Source organism: Phragmites australis, chromosome 24, assembly GCF_958298935.1.
Source record: "Phragmites australis chromosome 24, lpPhrAust1.1, whole genome shotgun sequence".
In the NCBI taxonomy this organism is placed as follows: Eukaryota; Viridiplantae; Streptophyta; class Magnoliopsida; order Poales; family Poaceae; genus Phragmites; species Phragmites australis.
The window spans coordinates 825,515-843,508 of NC_084944.1; the positions used below are offsets into that span (position 1 = coordinate 825,515).

At 43.0% G+C, this 17,994-nt stretch overlaps 3 protein-coding genes across 6 annotated transcripts; 1 reads left to right on the top strand and 2 right to left on the bottom strand.

The window, feature by feature from the left end:
* Positions 1-1,463: 1,463 nt before the first annotated feature.
* On the bottom strand, positions 1,464-4,710 carry LOC133907932 (uncharacterized protein At5g43822). Of its 4 annotated transcripts, none has more exons than XM_062350058.1 (6): positions 4,276-4,709; positions 3,809-3,927; positions 3,517-3,693; positions 3,068-3,115; positions 2,198-2,262; positions 1,464-1,825 (listed from the first exon to the last, which is right to left on the bottom strand). In XM_062350058.1, the coding sequence occupies exons 1-6, from the start codon at positions 4,405-4,407 to the stop codon at positions 1,752-1,754; spliced, it is 615 nt and encodes a 204-aa protein (XP_062206042.1). In that variant the 5' UTR covers positions 4,408-4,709; the 3' UTR covers positions 1,464-1,751. The 4 variants fall into 4 exon arrangements, with proteins under 4 accessions (XP_062206042.1, XP_062206043.1, XP_062206044.1 ...); XM_062350059.1 differs by having other exon boundaries at positions 1,464-2,081; positions 4,276-4,707; XM_062350060.1 differs by lacking the exon at positions 3,068-3,115 and having other exon boundaries at positions 4,276-4,710.
* Positions 4,711-5,226: 516 nt separating this feature from the next.
* LOC133907860 (peroxidase 57-like) lies at positions 5,227-6,450 on the bottom strand. The gene is made up of 2 exons (XM_062349955.1): positions 6,183-6,450; positions 5,227-6,086 (listed from the first exon to the last, which is right to left on the bottom strand). Exons 1-2 carry the CDS (start codon positions 6,408-6,410, stop codon positions 5,325-5,327), a joined length of 990 nt encoding a protein of 329 aa, XP_062205939.1. The 5' UTR covers positions 6,411-6,450; the 3' UTR covers positions 5,227-5,324.
* A 6,106-nt stretch (positions 6,451-12,556) lies between these two features.
* LOC133907705 (peroxidase 57-like) lies at positions 12,557-15,087 on the top strand. The gene is made up of 4 exons (XM_062349775.1): positions 12,557-12,950; positions 13,045-13,224; positions 13,496-13,658; positions 14,422-15,087. Exons 1-4 carry the CDS (start codon positions 12,729-12,731, stop codon positions 14,829-14,831), a joined length of 975 nt encoding a protein of 324 aa, XP_062205759.1. The 5' UTR covers positions 12,557-12,728; the 3' UTR covers positions 14,832-15,087.
* Positions 15,088-17,994: the final 2,907 nt, after the last annotated feature.

Below are 17,994 nucleotides of genomic sequence, written 5' to 3' on the forward strand. Positions count from 1 at the left end.
GACGACGTATTGACGAAGTCAAGCAAATGGGATATCGGTTCAAGTGACAAGGCGGCTCGAGGGATCGAGAACGGGAGAGACTTGTCGACGGTCAAGATCGTAATACGAAGTACACATGTCGACATCGAGATGCTTGTTTGAGGTGAAAGCAAGTGGCAGCGAGTCACGCTTTGAGAAGCGTACAAGACGGTTTCGTGGTTTGACCTCAAAACCGTAGAAGGATAGAGTGCACGTGACATCATCACAAAGCTAACGTCGAGGTAAAGCTAAGTCGTGAAGGTGTCACGATCGTTCGATAAACGGAACAAAAAATAGACCAAAATATCCGGGTGGTAGGTAGGATACTATTGGAAGAGAGATGTAGTTTGGAAACAAGGAAGCTTATAAGCTAAACAACCTCCTTAGGCCTATAAATAGAGGGGTAGAGCTACATGGGAGATCTGAACCAGCCATTTGAACCTTGAGTGCTAGGTTTTAGAGGAGAGGAAAGAAGAGCTTAGTCTTTATAATAGGTAAGAGTTTTTTTAAAGAAAATATCTTATAATCTGTCGAAAACAGGTTATCATCCTTAAGAAATGAAGAGATTGTTACCTCTGTTACTTATGTTCGTCTCCTTCTATTGGCTTCCTTACTTTGTTGCGAGTTTTTCTCTTTTTGATTGTGTTTTTGTTTCAATTGTTGTGCTAAAATTTTCTCACCTTGAAAAGATGTTCTTCTTCTTACTAAAAGCATAAAATTCATATACAAATGTATATAAGTGGGTCTTGAATTCCTTTACCTCTAGATCATCAACTTAGAAAACATCTTCTTCCGGTGACTTTTTCTTTAGAGCTAATGTTTTTTCATCATGTTGCTATCTTTATGTAGCGATGACTCGGAGGATGAGTGTCAATAAACCTAGTATTCATATACATCCATGAGAGCTATATGTTTCATAGGAGATTTCTATAACAACTTGATTCTCTTCGATTTTTGCTTCTGTTTTATTTTAAGGTACGTTGGGTGATTAGAATAGAAGAATATCATCAAATAAATTTATAAGACGCTTATTCACCCTTCTCTATTCATCATTCTCAATCCTACACATCGCCTTTTCCCTATGGGGCAGCCTGGTGCTGTGTTGAGGAAAGGAAGGAATGCACTTGCGCTTGTATTCTGACGAAGAAACTGCAACTAGTTTGCTCTTGTAATCTGACTATTCCCGTCCCCCTCCGATTAATCAATCAGAACCAATCTACCAATAAAACACGCCCCGAATTTTAGAAGAGCTCAAACGAACCCAAACAGATTGGCGGCTGAAGCGGCGGTGGGTGAGGGGACATAGAAGAAGAGATTACCTGTCGATGCCTCTGCTGGCTGAAGTTCTGACGTGTGACGCAAATCATCGCATTCACCATTTTTAAAATGGCAGCAAGTGATTCAACGGGCATAAAGTTGAGGTAGCAGTGTCAGGACATACCAGGTTCAAAACGAATGACTCTGTCTGCTTGAGTTATATTCTCATTTTCTCAGACATGCTTGAGTTTTATTGAATAGCTTCATGACAGGAGAATTTGAGTTTTGCCATTTCAAATAACTTACAGAGATGCATTACAATAGAAACTACGAGCACTCCCAATAGAAAGCATACAGATCATTCATAGTAAAGAGGGAATGGGAAAGAAGATGAATTGCGAAGCAAAGACATATCCTCTGTTCACGCAGGCAACTTTTTCCCATGTCATTGTAGCTGCAGCAGGTATACCAGACTGTTACTGTATCCGCTGAGATCCTGAGATGCGACACCATACCAAGAGACAGAACAGCTCATTTGGAGTATGCCAAGCTGCATTGAACACCATACCAAGAACTACATCAATGGAAGCTGCAGGTCTTCAAACACTGTTGTCGATGGAAACAAAGACATAGTTCTGTCGTAGTGCTTCAACAATCGAGTTCATTGAACTTGAAATTTCAGACTGATTCGTGCATCATCTAGGCAGGCAGCTAGATCAGAACATAGAGCGCAAGTTTTCAGCAGTTTGGATATGAACTGAATTAACAAATTTCATCTGCAAATATAGTGTCGAATATGGATTGAACTGCAAAATGAGGAAAGTAGACAGTGACTATCATTTGTGTAATTGGACACTTAGAATAACATAACTGAAAGTATTACCAGAGATCCCTATTTTTATTCTGCTAGTTCATTCCTTACCTTCATCCTTTGGTATGTTTGGCTGGTCTACTAAGAGTTGACGTAGTGCAGCAATGTCACTGGAACTGCAGATGAAAGGGAACCATGATTGCTCAAGTTAATAAAAAAATCAACGAAAATGTATGAAATGGATTAAGAAAAAGGTATACAAACACTATATATCTATTATGTGCCTAGGTGTATTATAGTTCACTGTTACGCCACCTACAGTTATGATCCTAAGAGTAGTATAGTTACGATTCACAAGATATGTCAGTTGCTACAAATATATATGGTCGTAATTTGGTATCTTTTATAGTCGTAATTATGTGATTTTTCTCATGTGACCGTAACTTGTTCACCTCTTCACCCACCCTCAGTTACGATCTCAAAAGCAGTATAGTTGTGATCCACAACATAAGTCAGCTACTACAAATATATATATGGTCGTAACTATACTATTTTTGAGTTACTAAAAAAACAGTATTATGTTGCAGCTGTATAAAGATTCTAAAACTTCGTAGATCTTATTTTGTTAAGCATATTTTTTTCCAACAATATGCTTCAAACGGATCGAAAATCGGATTTGTGGTTCTAGAGATATTGCATTTTAACGATTCGAATCAATAAAAAGAATCTTCGTGGCATACTCTGGTGGGTGGAGTTTGATGTGTACATGGCATCAACGGATTGGCTCTTTTAGTTTGTTACCTCACGGAAGGCTCAACTGGCTCGATCGGCCGTAGTGGCGTAACGCAAGTTTGTTCTGCGTCAAGGCGCAGAATAGACTTGCCGTATATCTCTCTGTGTGTGTGAAACTTAAGAGAGAAATAATTTCATGGCGAGAACAAATCTAGGAGTTGAACGGAGTAAGTTAAATGGCAAACTTGCCTGCTCTTCCATGTCAAAAAGGATATGATTGATGATTTTAGTGCAAACCTGGCAAATGGCAATAGGATAAGTTCAGAAGGGCAATAGAAAGAGTAGAATCTGCTGTGGGAAAACTAAGATTATGCGCACTGCTAGAGATGATTATCTAGGACACCTGAACGTATGACTACAAGGAAAAAGAATATGCTATGCAGCATCGGTGCATTGGCCAAACAAGCTTGAAAGTAGCTCTATTATCAACTTTATGATGTTGAATATACGGATCAGCACAAACTGGATTTCTGAGTCATAAATTAGTTACTGATGCTTGGATTGAATCACAAGGTATTGGGTTCAGAGAAATGAGCTTAAGAAAATACAACTCAAGATGCACTGAAAACATGATAGTTATAATAAGAGCAAATACAAGCTCGAGCGCAATTGCAAAAGGGACCTTATTCAGTTCTTACTCATCCTGGTGCATTTCGCAAAATGTTCGAAGCCCATCCAAGCACTCCGCAACAGTTGGCAAAATCCCCACTTGTAACTGCATCTGTTTCGTGGTGAGCGATGACCCGCCTTTCACCATCTGAGTAGTATTGCGCAGAGCCTTATTCAAAGCTTTCACAATGCCATTGAACTCCTCCCTGAACAATTGCAACATTAACGACAGATCAACTTGAATCAAAATTTTCCCTTTGCTCATAGTGGCCAGTTGACATCAAAACTAAAGGTGATTGCAACATCAGCAAATAATCTTACAGTGTCTCCCTCATTGAAACGAAGATGAGCTCCAGGCTCACCATCTGGTCCCCCAAGAGATCCTCCCTAATGCTGGGGACGCTTCGCAAGACACCATAATTCTTATCCTCTCCAAGCACCTTTTATCATATGGCACAAGAAATCAAAATTTAGTTCCTCCAGATAGTTGGGAAGCTAACATCACGACAAAACCACACATCACTGAAAGTTATACATTTTCCACTGAATTCTCAATAACATGAGTGAATCGCGTCTTGCTCGCAATTGCAAAATTTGCAGACTACCAATAGTAAAAGGGATCAATACCAGATCTATAAAGCCCTAAATTTTGCTATTGTAATTAAAAAAAGTGCTGCAGAACAATTACGATTTTTTTTTCTCAAATTACATTATGTTTGTCAAAACATTGTGCCACCCATGCGGCTTCCACAAGTTGTGATGGTGCGAGACGATGATCAAGAACGTACCGGAAGGCGAGAGATGACGGCGGCGGCGCTGGAGAAGTGGGAGAGGAGGCGGGAGTTGAGGTCGTCCCACCGGTCCATCTCCTCGCGCGCCTTCCTCACCCGCTGCTGCACCTTCCGCACCACCGATTCCATCCAATTTCTCGCTCCTCCGGCTTCCTCCCAATTCCCTCCCCTCGCCTTCTTGAAGTCTATCGATTCGATACCTGTGTGTACGCTCGGAAGGAGCAGTCTGCGCCGGCGACTTTGGGCGGCCGACGCTGCGCTGTCCCCGGCGAGGTCAGTGGAGACCAGACCCCCCGAGTCCCAACGTTGGGAGCTTCGCGGCAGCGCGGGGAAGGGCAGAGCCGGAGTCCGAGACAGCCGCGCTGGTGCGCGGGGAGGGATGCTGCGGCGGCGGCGGCAGCCAAGAGGTGAGCTGCCGAGGAGGGGCCAGACTCCAGTCTAAATTTTGCTGGGCACGCATCTTAATTGGGCTTAGGCCCAGATAGTAAGCCCATTTGCGTTTGCTGGGCTGCACGAGTTAATTGAGCCCAGTTTTAATACGGCCCATGACGTCTCACGGCGACTTTAAACACAAACGGAACCTCTCAAAAAAATCACAAACGGATTATGGCTCGCACGTCGGAAGAGAAATTTCAAATTCACAGGTCACGCGGACACAATACTTATATCACGACAATTCATTTGCGTTAAGATTCGTATTTAAAATATATGTAAAAAATTATAAGATATGTGAAAGAATTAACGAATAAATGAATATAAAATGAGAGAGATTGACAACCGGAATGGACATTGCGGACTTGTATTTCCTCTCGCACCTGTGATTGGTGTATGTCACTGCCAAAATGAACGGTAATCCCTTCCATGATGCATTCACGACCTTAATCTCTTTTTTTCCCCTTGATTATTGAGCTCGATCATACACATAGTGCATACATCCATGGTGCATGTTGTTACAAAATCCGACACAAAGAATGAATCAAGCATGACATACAAATCAACAGAAGAAGAAGAAGACTCTATGAATGGAGTATGGATGCATGGCTTGATCAGTTGAACTTGCTGCAGACCTTGCGGATCTCCCCCTGCGTGCCGGTGAGCACGTTGACCTCGCTGAGCTTGATGAGCGCCTGCGGGAACAGCGACTGGAAGAGGCCGGCATTGTTGGCGAGCAGGTCCACGATCCAGCGCGTGGAGCCATCGTTGTACAGGTTCTGGTCGACGGAGAGCACGCCGCGGCGGCGCTGCAGGTTCTTGTAGTAGTTGTTGTCCACCCGCAGCGCGCTCCACTGATCGTCCAGGAACACGAGGTTGCCGTCCGACGACGCCGTGTTGGGGCACACCCAGTTCTTGTACACGAACGCGTAGTACGGGTCCATACCGGGGTCCGTCGCGCCGACCTTCCCGCCGTACCCGTATAGTCGGCTGCTCTTGATCGCGCTGCAGTGCGTGGCGCCCACCGTGTGCGCGCCCAGCAGGAGAACCGTGTCGAACGCGCTCAGACCCATCGTGCCGTAGAACGCGACCGCCTGAGCCGCCGTGTACTCCGGCGCCGGGAGCTTGACGTCGGAGGCCCGGGACTGGCGGCGGTCCCTCCGCCCCGTGCGCACAGAGTATGCCTGCCCGCCGGCCAGCGCCACGGCGTCCCTGGTGGCCAGGATCTGGATGTCGGAGCAGGACACGACGCCGGGGCACCTCCGCTCCAGCTCCGCCTTGACGGCCGCGATGAGGTCGTAGCCCTTCACGCTCAGGTTCGGCGGCGCCGTCTTTTCCGTGCCGGGGCCGTCGATCAGCAGACCGCCGTCGCAGCCCTGCAATGAACCTTGCCACGTCAATCTATCCGTGTATGCATGGCACGTCCGAACGGTGCAACGCACACGTGCAGAGACTAGTTAGCTAGTACGTACATTGACGGCGCACTCGTGGAACTGCATGCGCAGGAGGTAGGCGACGATGGGGCTCTCGCGCGCGAAGCGGGCCTTCACGATACCCTGCACCACCGCCTCCACGTCGCTGCCGTTGCACTTGCCCTTGTAGAACCCATAGTGCAGCTGCGCGTGGCCGCCGCCGGCGAGAGCCAACACCGCGAGCGCCACCACCAGCGCCGCCGCACCCGTGCGCACTGCTGACGCCATCGATCCTGGACTTGCTATACTACTCTATTTAGCTCTTGAAGTCTCAGATCTGCACGGCGGTGCGAAGCATGGTACCATGCCTAGCCTATTTATAGGTGATCACTGGGGGAGATGACATAGAAGGAATTATGCGAGCTTAGTTGTTTAGCCTTTGCATGGTCATGGCGATCACGTATATACTCGCCTAGTCTCGATAAGAAGGACTATGCTGTGCTAGCTGTGGATGAAAGAATTAAGAAACATTATGTTCGTCTTGGCATTCTGTTGAATTGACCTGACAGGAATTCGATCAGGGTTTTAATTTGGACGCCTCAGTGTCAGTTGACCAAGTATATATGTGCTAGATATCGATCTGTCCTGCATTAGTGGGTTTGCACTCACCCAACCACGAACATGATACGAGATATGTATCGTTGTTTAGTAATGACTCTTCGGAGCTGTATTTCGAAATATTTTCTTCATGTTTTAATTATCTTGATCCAACATTTTTCTTCATTTTTCTTCAGAGCCGAGTGCATATAGGAGGGATGGAAAAAGATGCCACTAACATTTAGCAGAGTTCATCAACCCAACGAAATTCGGATAGATTCAACTTCAAGCTAGATATATAGTTGGTTAGGGTCATTGTGTTGGAACCCGACTATCTAGGTTCGAAGTTGTACTTATTCCATCTAAAACAATAGTTCAGCACAAGTGGCGTCTTTTTTTATGCATCTACATAGCTGTTGGACACTAATTGAAAAACAGGATTCCCTAAAAAAATTCTTCAACGGGAATTTGATATAAAAATATAATTAACAAAAATGTTGGTACTAAATTGATTGTTGTGAGATTAGCGTAGTCTTTGGTTCATTAGTCAAAGAAGAAATAAGAGCCCACATTTTAACGGGCTTAGGCCTGTTTCAGATAATGGGCCGGAATCAGTCCTTTGCCAAAATTCTCTTACTAGACGATCGAAGGCCTTGTTCTTCAGAGAATAGGGCAGTATAGAGTAACAGTATCATGATGTAGAATTATATATATATATATATATAATTTCAAGAATACACGTCTGTTTAAAAAATCCATATCTAACCTACCGTCACCGGTTCAACGAGCGAGAACAAGGTCTCGCCTGTTGAACGGGCGAGATGTTGTGGGCCTAGGTGTCTGCGGTTTTTATATGATTTAATTCATTGGAGAGAGGTAGATCTCGCCCGTTCACTGGGCGAGATGAAGTTCTCGCCCGCTAAACGGGCGAGACCTTCATGGATGCGGCGTCGCGCGGTCCCACCCAAAAGGTATCGTCTGTTGTGGGCGAGATCTTCTGGCTATTTAGCCCGGTCACGCCGGCTCTGCCGACGTCAGCACTCATTTCCTCCCACAATCGAGACAAGAGAAGAGAAGAGGAGAGGAGAAGAGATGAGAAGAGAGGAGAGGGGAGGGGAGAGGGGAAAATTACAGCGAAGCCCTGCCGGAGAGAAGAGGTACATTTTTTTTTCTTAGATTATTTTATAAACCTAGTAGGATAGCCAGTAGTGTTAGATGTTGACATAGATATGATACAAGATCTAGAATTTTTTTACAAACTTGGTAGGATAGTCACTAGATTTATGTTAGAATGTAGATCTAGTTTTTGAATTATGGTTCGATATAGTTTAATAATTAGATACTGTTTAAACATATATCTTAGCAATTAAATGTAGTATTTAGACATATGTTAGGTATTAGATGCAGGTTTTAGATTTAGTGTAGTCGTAACTAAATTTTTCATTGTAGATGTAGTTTTACATACTTATTTTTGTTCGGTTACAATAATGTTAGAGTTTGTTGGATAATATGTATTTTGGATATGTGGTAGTTTAGATTTTTTTATGGTGACAATGAAATATTATAGGTTCCAGCACATGAGAATATGTGTGTGCAGCTAGCTAGCTCCGGTTTGTATGGCCACCAACTGTATGCGTGAATGTTTGGTTGCTTCAACTGGAGAAAACTTTCCTCAGAACACATCGCAGCAGGTCAAACCAGATCAAGATATACCTAGCTGGGCCAATCGGGAATGAAGGATGGGGAAAGTAACATCTATGATAATATAGCAGTAGATTCTATGATGAAACAAGTTTGCGTCACAGATAGGTAGTTGGGAATTACCCTGCATCTAACATGTATGAAAACATCTATTTCGTCATAGAAAATACTCTAAATTATGATATAAAAAAATTATCGGTCCTGATTCTCTATCAGTTTAATGACGACCCGCAAATTAAAACATCACAAGTAAAAATTTAGCATCATAAATGCTGTGCATCGAGTGCAGCACTGGTACTAAGATATTTTATGGCGAAATTGTTCACACTTTGTTTGACATTTATTTTAATATCGTCATAGGTAAGTGAGGTACTTGCAACATTGTGACAACACATACTTAGACACCACAAATTATCACTATATGTAACTATTACATTATTCATCACCATGATTATCATCATAATAGGCAAGATTTGTGGTAGTGCGAGGTGGGCTGGACTGCCTCCAGAGGGCGATGGTGAGGGAGTGTGGTGCGTGGAGGAGGTGCAACATGGACAGGGAGGGGCGGTGCAGGGAGGCAAGGTGACGTGAATGGCGGGAAAGAGAGACAACAGAAGGAAGACGGTGTTGGAGGAGCAAGGGATATGGGCGTCAGTAGTGGTGGAGGTGTACGTGGCTTCTGGTGGGGGAGAAAAAGATATGGCCGGAAGATGGAAGTAAGGAGCTGTAATTTATGGGAGCGGGATTCGAGAGGATCGAATGAGTTTCCATATAAATCGTGCTTGGTGTTTGGTGAAATACAACATTGGGAGTTTGGAACAAGGTGGACCGTTTGATCTAGGGGGTTGAATAATTGAGATCTTTTGGATCTGTTAAACTTGTGTTTTTATAGTTTAGATAGATAGATAGAATCATAAAAACGAAGACATGCATGCTTGATCTACACTTCTTGTATTCTTGTGGCATGCATGCGATGTATCCAAGTTTGGAGACCCTACCAGCGCAGCTTTCGCACATATACCTGTGCATACATGCATAGGGGTGAAAACATATCGGATACGGATGGATAATGGTCGTTTTGTATCCTTATGCATATTTTTAACTGGGAACAGAAACGAATATGGAAACCGCGGATATGAAAATGAATACATATAATATAAAAAACAAATACATCGTGAATACGAATCGAATAAAAATACAGATCTGGATATCTATTAAATGATAAATACCCCTTAAATTGCGTGTATAAAAACAACAAAAATAACAATGTAGTATAACTTCACACATGAGAGAAATAAATTATACATATTAAAATTAGAAAAATAACAATACAATATAAGTTCACACATAAGGGAAATAAATTATACGTATAAAAATAACAAAAATAACAATGTGTTGTAACTTCACACATAAGAAAAATTCTAAGTAGTTAGAGCCGTGGTGGGTTGTTGCTATGTTGGTGATGGTTATGGGCTTGCTCTTCAACAGGCTAGGTGAAAAACTAAAAACGGATATTATCTATTTGGGTCTGATTGGATATCCATTTTTGTATCTTTATATGGCCTAAATATCATTTCCATTTCCTTATCCATATCCGGATAAAAAATATCCGTATTCGATCTGAAATTATCTGTATCCGTTTTTCCGATTACGGAGCAAAAAATATCCGCTCCGTTTTCAGCCCTATACATGCATGAGCCTCATCATGCACTATCCAGTATTCCAGTCCATCTGCCGATGCCATCTTTGAGATCCGTTCTAGGGTTAGTAGACTTCTAGAGTTTTTTTGGTCTTCGTTTTTGGATGGCAGATAGGCCAGAGTTTTAGATTTACTGCTAGAATGTCCACATCAGCTGGCAGGTGTTGCATCGGTTCGTCATAAAATGGAAATCCCACACTGGATGCCTGAATGCTTTCCCTGAAACTTTCTGTTTAAAGGCGAACGCGCTAGTAGCGTGTTGGTCATTTCATTCTTAGGCGAACGACCGTTCGGAAGTTCGACTCCTGGCCTCGCATCAGGGCTTGCATAGCCTAAGGTTATTTTCCCCATGTAAATAGAATTTGTCCGAACTGTCTCGAGCGTCTGTGGACCACAATAGGAGCGCGACATGACTGTCGCTTGCAGAGTCTAAAGTTTCATAAATCTCTTCAATAGATATGTTTATATAGGTTGTAGGTCTAGCGTGTGACTTAGTGTATGTGTGGGTATGCATGTGTAGGACATGGTGTTAGATACTACAACATGTATCCAATGTTAGCTTAAAAAAAACTTGCAATTTGAAGAATCAGGATTCTTCCGGAAAGGTTGACAAGTCAGTCAGAAAATTATGTACACGCTTTTAGAGAGCTACAGCCAGCGCGATGACTCTATCCTTGGAGAAAACTCGCGGTAATCTAGGTCGCAAACGTGGCCTAATAACCTTGAACCGCAGACTCATAAGTCACCCACAAATCAATCTCGCAGACCCCTCTTTGGGAGCTGCATGCGGCATAATGAATGGGCAACCAACGGAGCCACTTGATCACATCACATGTTTCGTGTTTACTACGAGCGATCAAGACGTACCTTTCTTCGATCGATGTATACGTAGCCATTTGACTCGAGGTTTTCTTTAAGTGTCTCGCTAGTTAATGAACATATGTATTGGCAGTACGATCGAGCTTGCACTGCAAAGCCCTAGCTAGCTCATTTCCTTGACCTGCTGCATGTGGTTTGCATATATTTCGCTTATCTGGCTATATGCATGATTTGCTGGGAATAATAATGCATATGCATGCAGCAAGATTATTATCATCCATCCATTATATTTGCGGATCTAATGCGTACATGGGTCGAATGATTAGGCGGTTTGAACGCATCATATATTCGTATTGAGTTGGCGTTCAATGAGGTGAGTGCAAAGTGCATCTGGAAAGAGCACCAGTAAAATGGAGAGAATCTGGTCAATGCAAGAGCATGCATCAACCAAAGAAGATAAGCTAGCTAGTTGAAGATTATTCCACGCCGCCATTAATTGGTCTTTACTACAAGTACTATTGCAGTACATACTATATCTAATCAGCCTGGCTGTCTGATTGCACTCCACAAATGAACTCAACATGTTGGATATGTAGTTACTACTACATCGATCCGATCACAAATATGTTCATTTAGATTTTTCCTAAGTCAAATTTTTTAGTTTTGACCATAAATAACAAAAAATCTTAATGATTGACAATATAAGGTTGATGATACTAAATTTATCATGAAAAGTACTATCATAACATATTCCTCTTTCTATTTTAAGTAATATGTTTTTTAGATTTATTAGTCCAAACGTTATATTGGAGACCATGTCGATATTTCTAATGGATTTATATTTGGGATTGAATAGGCTAGTACTTACCAGCCAGGTAGTTCATTTTCCCCAACAACCATTTTCGTTCTGCATTATGTCTTGTGTGCACCCAATTAGTACAACAGAAAATGTACATTGCCATATTTCATCTTCCTCAACAACCATTTCCACGTGCAAGGGGAGTCCAAATCAGAGCAGGCATATGTCAGTAACAATCGTTACAGAAAATTCTCTTATAGACGATCGAAGGCCTTGTTCTTCAGAGTATAGGGCAGTATAGAGTAAGAGTAACAGTATCATGATGTACAGCTGGTAGGTAGGAAGCAGGGGCGGAGCCAGGGCCCGTGCTGGGGGTGCTGCAGCACGGGTCCAACCCAATTCAGCTCAAGTAAATTCATTAGTATTTGGACCAAAACACTAGAATTTAGAACAAATCTAATTAGCCCAGCACCTGTCCACAGCTCAGCACGCGGTGGCAGGCCTTTCTGGCTCCGCCCCTGGTAGGAAGCTGAGCTGCCTGGGCACTGGCTTGCAGGCACGTGTGGCGGCACGGTCCCTCAAGTGCAAGCGCACAGAGCCCTACGCGCGTACTCTGCCAGACGCGCAGGATCCGAACGACGCCGCACGACTCTCCACGCAATCTCACTGACTACTCTGTATCCACGGCCGCGATCGCTATGCTTTGCTTCTTCTCCCTGCTAGTCGATCGACTAGTCCTCGTCGGCTAGCTCTTCCTATTTAGTCCACCACCATTCTGCATTTCTGCGTACGGCTTCTTGAGATCATTTCCCCAGAGAGAGAGAGAGAGAGAGAGTGGTTTTTCTTGCTGCTGTTATAGGCAGCAAATGCACTGTGCTGTGCAGGCCAACGATGCACAAGTTCCTTCTGGTACAGTCCAGACTCCAGTAGCCCCGCCGCGTAGATAGAGGTAGGCAGCTATCAGATCGGCCGACCGGTTGACCGGAGCGAGATGCAGGCCCGCTCCGCCGCGCTGCTCGCCACCTTCTTCGTCGTCGTTCTTTCGTCGGCCGCGAGCTGCCGCGGGCAGCTGGCGAACAACTACTACGCTGGCAGGTGCGGCAACGCGAGCGTGGAGACCATCATCCATGACGCCGTCAAGGCCCGCCTCGCCTGGGACAAGAGGATGGTCGCCGGCCTCCTCCACCTGCTTTTCCATGACTGCTTCGTCACCGTACGCACACACGACTACCTAGCTAGCTGCTTCATTCCAGCACTGCTAATTGCTAGTATGATTACTCATTGAAGTGTGTGGTTTATCAATGAAGGGGTGCGACGCGTCGATCCTGCTGGACGGGTCTAACACGGAGAAGACGGCGGTGCAGAACAGCGGCATCTTCGGATACGACCACATCGACGACATCAAGACGGCACTCGAGAACAAGTGCCCTGGCGTCGTCTCCTGCGCCGACATCATCGTCGCCGCAACCAGGGACGCTGTTGCCATGGTAATTAGTGACCCATTGATATATATCATGACTTATATAATTTATTTGACCCCCTTTTGTTTGGCATTTGCATGTTTTCCCTCCTTGTCTGTTCTCACTGTCACTCTTTGTAGAAGGTTGATCAACAGTAGACAAAAGACAGTGACTGTAAATGTAAATGTAACCATTGGGCTATAGATTTCTATCACATTATTACCTGTATTATTGTTCTTGTTTTACTACTAATTTGAATGTGATGATGTGGTGTATTCTGTGTGTTAAACAAGTCTAGTCCGGAGGGCCGAACTACCAAGTGCAGCTGGGAAGAAGGGACGGCATGGTGTCGCAGGCGTGGATGGCGGGCGCGCTGCCGGGCCCCAACGTCGACATCCCAACGGCCATCGACATGTTCTCCAAGAAGGGCTTCAACAGCTTCGACATGGCCATCCTCATCGGTACGCCGCCGCCTACGCTACGCAACCATTTCTTAAACCAGGCGACTTAAAGAAATACCAAAACCGTTACTATTTTTACTGGCCACAATCTCTAAACTGTTGAAAGCGTTGCCATGACTCCATGTGTCGTCTTCTGCTGCTCTGAGATTGTGGTTTACTAGAATTCTAACCTAGCCTCTTTTGACCTAGAACACAGGAAACTAAGCGTATTCAATGTGCATCAACACATGGAATGTCACGCTCACGGCACACCGGTGTTGATGCATAAAATAGCAGTTTAGTGTATCTAGATATACGCGTTAATTAGGCTAGTTGCAGGTCTAACGTTATTAAGGGTACTATATCGTCAAACTTGGTACGAAATTATATTTGTTTCGTTTTTCTCCTTTTTGTATTGCTTCGATGTACTCTACAATCTCATGATCAGCCAGCTCCTCATCGACTGCTTAGGTTTGTTTATAGTAAATCAATTCTGCTGATCGAGATCTTAGACTTGAAACCTAATTAATAGGATAAACATATATATTGGTCAGTGGGAAGAGTAAGAATCACGACCAGCACACAAATTACAATGCACAATACCAGAAAGAAAGTTTCAGTGCCCTAAATTCACATATTCCTCTGCACACACTCGAATTATTGCATGTCGTTCTAACTTTCAAAATTTGTTCCCAAACGCATGTACTGCTTAAAATACATTCGGAAGAATAACGTTAGTTTAGCCACTTTTGCTTACATACCTGTCCCCTTTTATGCGACGCAGGCGCTCACACGGTTGGGGTGACGCACTGCTCGGTGATCCACGACCGGCTGTACAACTTCAACAGCACGGGCAAGCCGGACCCGGCCATGGACCCGCTGTACGTGTGGATCCTGACCACGTTCGCGTGCCCCAAGGGCCAGACCTTCGACAACATCGTCTACCTCGACGACCCCTCCAGCATCCTCGTCGTCGACAAGAGCTACTACGCGCAGATCATGAAACGCCACGGCGTGCTCACCGTGGACCAGGCGCTCGGTGACCACAGCTCCACAGCGTGGATGGTCAAATTCCTCGCCACCACAGACTTCTTCCCCTCCATGTTCAGCTACGAGCTCAATAAGCTCGCCGCCCTCGAGGTCCTCACCGGAACCGCCGGCGAGATCAGGACAAACTGCCGGAGGACCAACTGATCGATCCAGCTATATACAAAATTAGTTACTATTAGCTACTAGCTACATGTGGGAAGCTGCTGCTACGAGAAACAAACAAAGAAAGAAGAGCTAGTCGAGAGAAGAGAAGAGATAGCAGACATGACAACCTACCAACGATTGAGAGCATTGTCAGTGCGTGATTGCATACGGTTTTACCATAGTTAAAATTTTAGTAAAGATTTAATTTACTGGAGTAGTACAAGGATCATTTTTTTTTCGTGTGTCTTCTGATTCTTTTATACGTGGCTAGTATAAAAATAAACGTTCCATGATGTAACCAGCACACTTTCTTTTTCCACCAGAAGGGTATATATACCAACAGTTTAGGAGGAGAAATTATTTGTGCTTCCTCTCAGGATAGGGCTAGGAGAAATTTCTAGTGCTGCCTCCAAAATTGATCAGGCTTCTCTTAGAAGGGTTTGAAGCCTAGCAAGGAGAAATGCATTTGTGAGTTATTCAGATGACCCGATCGAAGCTTAACCAAGATAGCAAGGAAATTAGAGCCAAAATAATACTAGGTCAAATGAGCATCTCGTAGAGAGGGTCAGGCAGCCTATGACAGAGAGAGAGAGCATATGGTATAAATTTTGCTAAGTGAATTGCATAAAACTATAAGTATTGTATCATTTGTAACGTAAAACTATAATTATTATAATTAGTAACATAAGATTACAATTATTATGCATATATTTCACTCCAAACCTGATTTTAATTAGATTCACCAAAAAAGTGATCTTATATTTCTCCAAAAATTCTGTAACTTCTTGTACGTGTTTCATAATACACTTGCAACCTATTTTAATTGGATAAAAAAATATGTTTAGAATTTAAAATAAAAATCTAAAAAAGACTACTTTTATAAATCTTAACAATTGCTAGGGACTAAAAAAGTCCTAAAATCTAGAAAAATTCACTAATATTTTTATTATATAATGGGCTAATTTCTCAAATTATTTCTAGCCTTATGTTATATGGTGAAAAAATAATTTCCTTTGTAATGATATATTTATATGCTTAATTTATATACTTATAAATTAACTTACCATTTCACCATATAAGTTAGGGCTGAAAATAAAAATATTAGTGAATTTTCTCAGATTTTTAAGGTTTTTAGTCCATAGGAAATGTTAGGAGTTATAAAAGTAACATTTTTAGAAAAAATACTTTAATTTTTACACATGTTTCTAGTAAATCCAATTAAAATATGTTACACATAGATTATATAACACGTACAACAACATAAGATCATTTTTTAATAAATTCAATTAAAATCAGTTTTTTTTTTCAAAATTGGTATAAATACATGTAGTTTTGTATTACTTAACATAATACTTATAATTTTATATTATAAATGATACAATAATATTTTTGTACAATTTACTAAATTTTGCTCGCTCCCCGGGATGCTGACGCTTCGAGGAGCACTGCGCTCGAATCTTCAAGTACGTCTCACGGAACCGAAGATCGATGAGGCCAGCAGGTTCTTATTCCGCGCCGCTCGTTCAGGCCTTGAACCAGCCGCCGCCCACGGATGCATGGTGCATTACCTCGGAAAAATTGATTTTAAATTTTATAAAAAAAACATTTGATATGTTTATTCATACATATTATCATCAGCATGGATCAAATTTTACTCACGGAAATTTTACTTCCGGTAACATAACAATACGCTTGCTTAGTTTGACACATGCTGATAATAATGTGTATTAATAAACACATCAAATATGCTCTTATATGCTACAATATTTTTTAGCATTAAGAAAATAGAGTTTTATCTTACTGGTATGCCATAGAAAATTTACGTGGACGCACATACATTACAACACCATATTGCATATATGGTGCAATTCATTAGTTAGAGAAGTTTATAAAAGATATTGCAGTACAAAAATTGTCTAGGTATTATAACAACCTCTTCAAATCGAATTTGAGGCCAGCAGGTTCTTATTCCGCGCCGCTCGTTCAGGCCTTGAATTAGCCGCCGCTCACGGATGCATGGTGCATTACCTCGGAAAAATTGATTTTAAATCTTATAAAAAAAACATTTGATATGTTTATTCATACATATTATCATCAGCATGGATCAAACTTTACTCACGAAAATTTTACTTCCGGCAACATAACAATACGCTTGCTTAGTTTGACACATGCTGATAATAATGTGTATTAATAAACATATCAAATGTGCTCTTATATGCTATAATATTTTTTAGCATTAAGAAAGTAGAGTTTTATCTTACTGGTATGCCATAGCAAATTTATGTGGACGCACATACATTACAACACCATATTGCATATATGGTGCAATTCATTAGTTAGAGAAGTTTATAAAAGATATTGCAGTACAAAAATTATCTAGGTATTACAACAACCTCTTCAAATTAAATTTTACTATAAGATTGATTGTCGAAGGATGAACTCCTGTCGCAGGGATCCCGAGAGACCCCTTTTTAGAGATTCGGCCGGGGGATGATCCTGAACGAGTTCGTCGGGGAAATAAATGGAAGTGGAAATAAATGCAACGGCCGGTGGTGGGGGATGATCGACCTAGTGCAAAGAGAAATAAATGCACCGGAGTTTAGACAGGTTCGGGCCGTACGGGGGCGTAATACCCTACTCCTGTGTGGATGCAATATCCTTCCTCGAAGGGAATCCTTCAAGGATATATCTAGTTACAAGGGTGTATCGTCTAACAGAGAGCTTGAGGCTCCCTTGCTCTAGCTCTACTCGAGCTTGCTTGCGGTGTTCTTCAGATGCTTTCTCGTGTGTCTCTCTGATCTTGCTGATCTTGTTTGCTTTCGTCTTTCTCAAGGATCGATCTACTCAGGCCGTCTCTCTTCCTGTGTTATCCATCCCTTCCTTTTATACACTCGCCGACCACGACTTACCCCAAATGGGAAAGAGGGGAGCCCAAGTTCCAAGACGCCACGACTGAGAAAGACGTCATCATTCCCCCTGGGCGAAGTGACAGGGGCGGTGGAAAAACGCGGTGCGTATCCGACCACCCGTCACTGTGGACGTCTTGGCGCCGTTGAGAGGGCCCACCGGGCAGCCACAGAGGCACCCGGCGCGCCCATCCTGTCTTGTTCTTCTGCCAGGGTAGGGTGGTAGGAAGAACGCTTTGATCCTAGCAACGTTATCC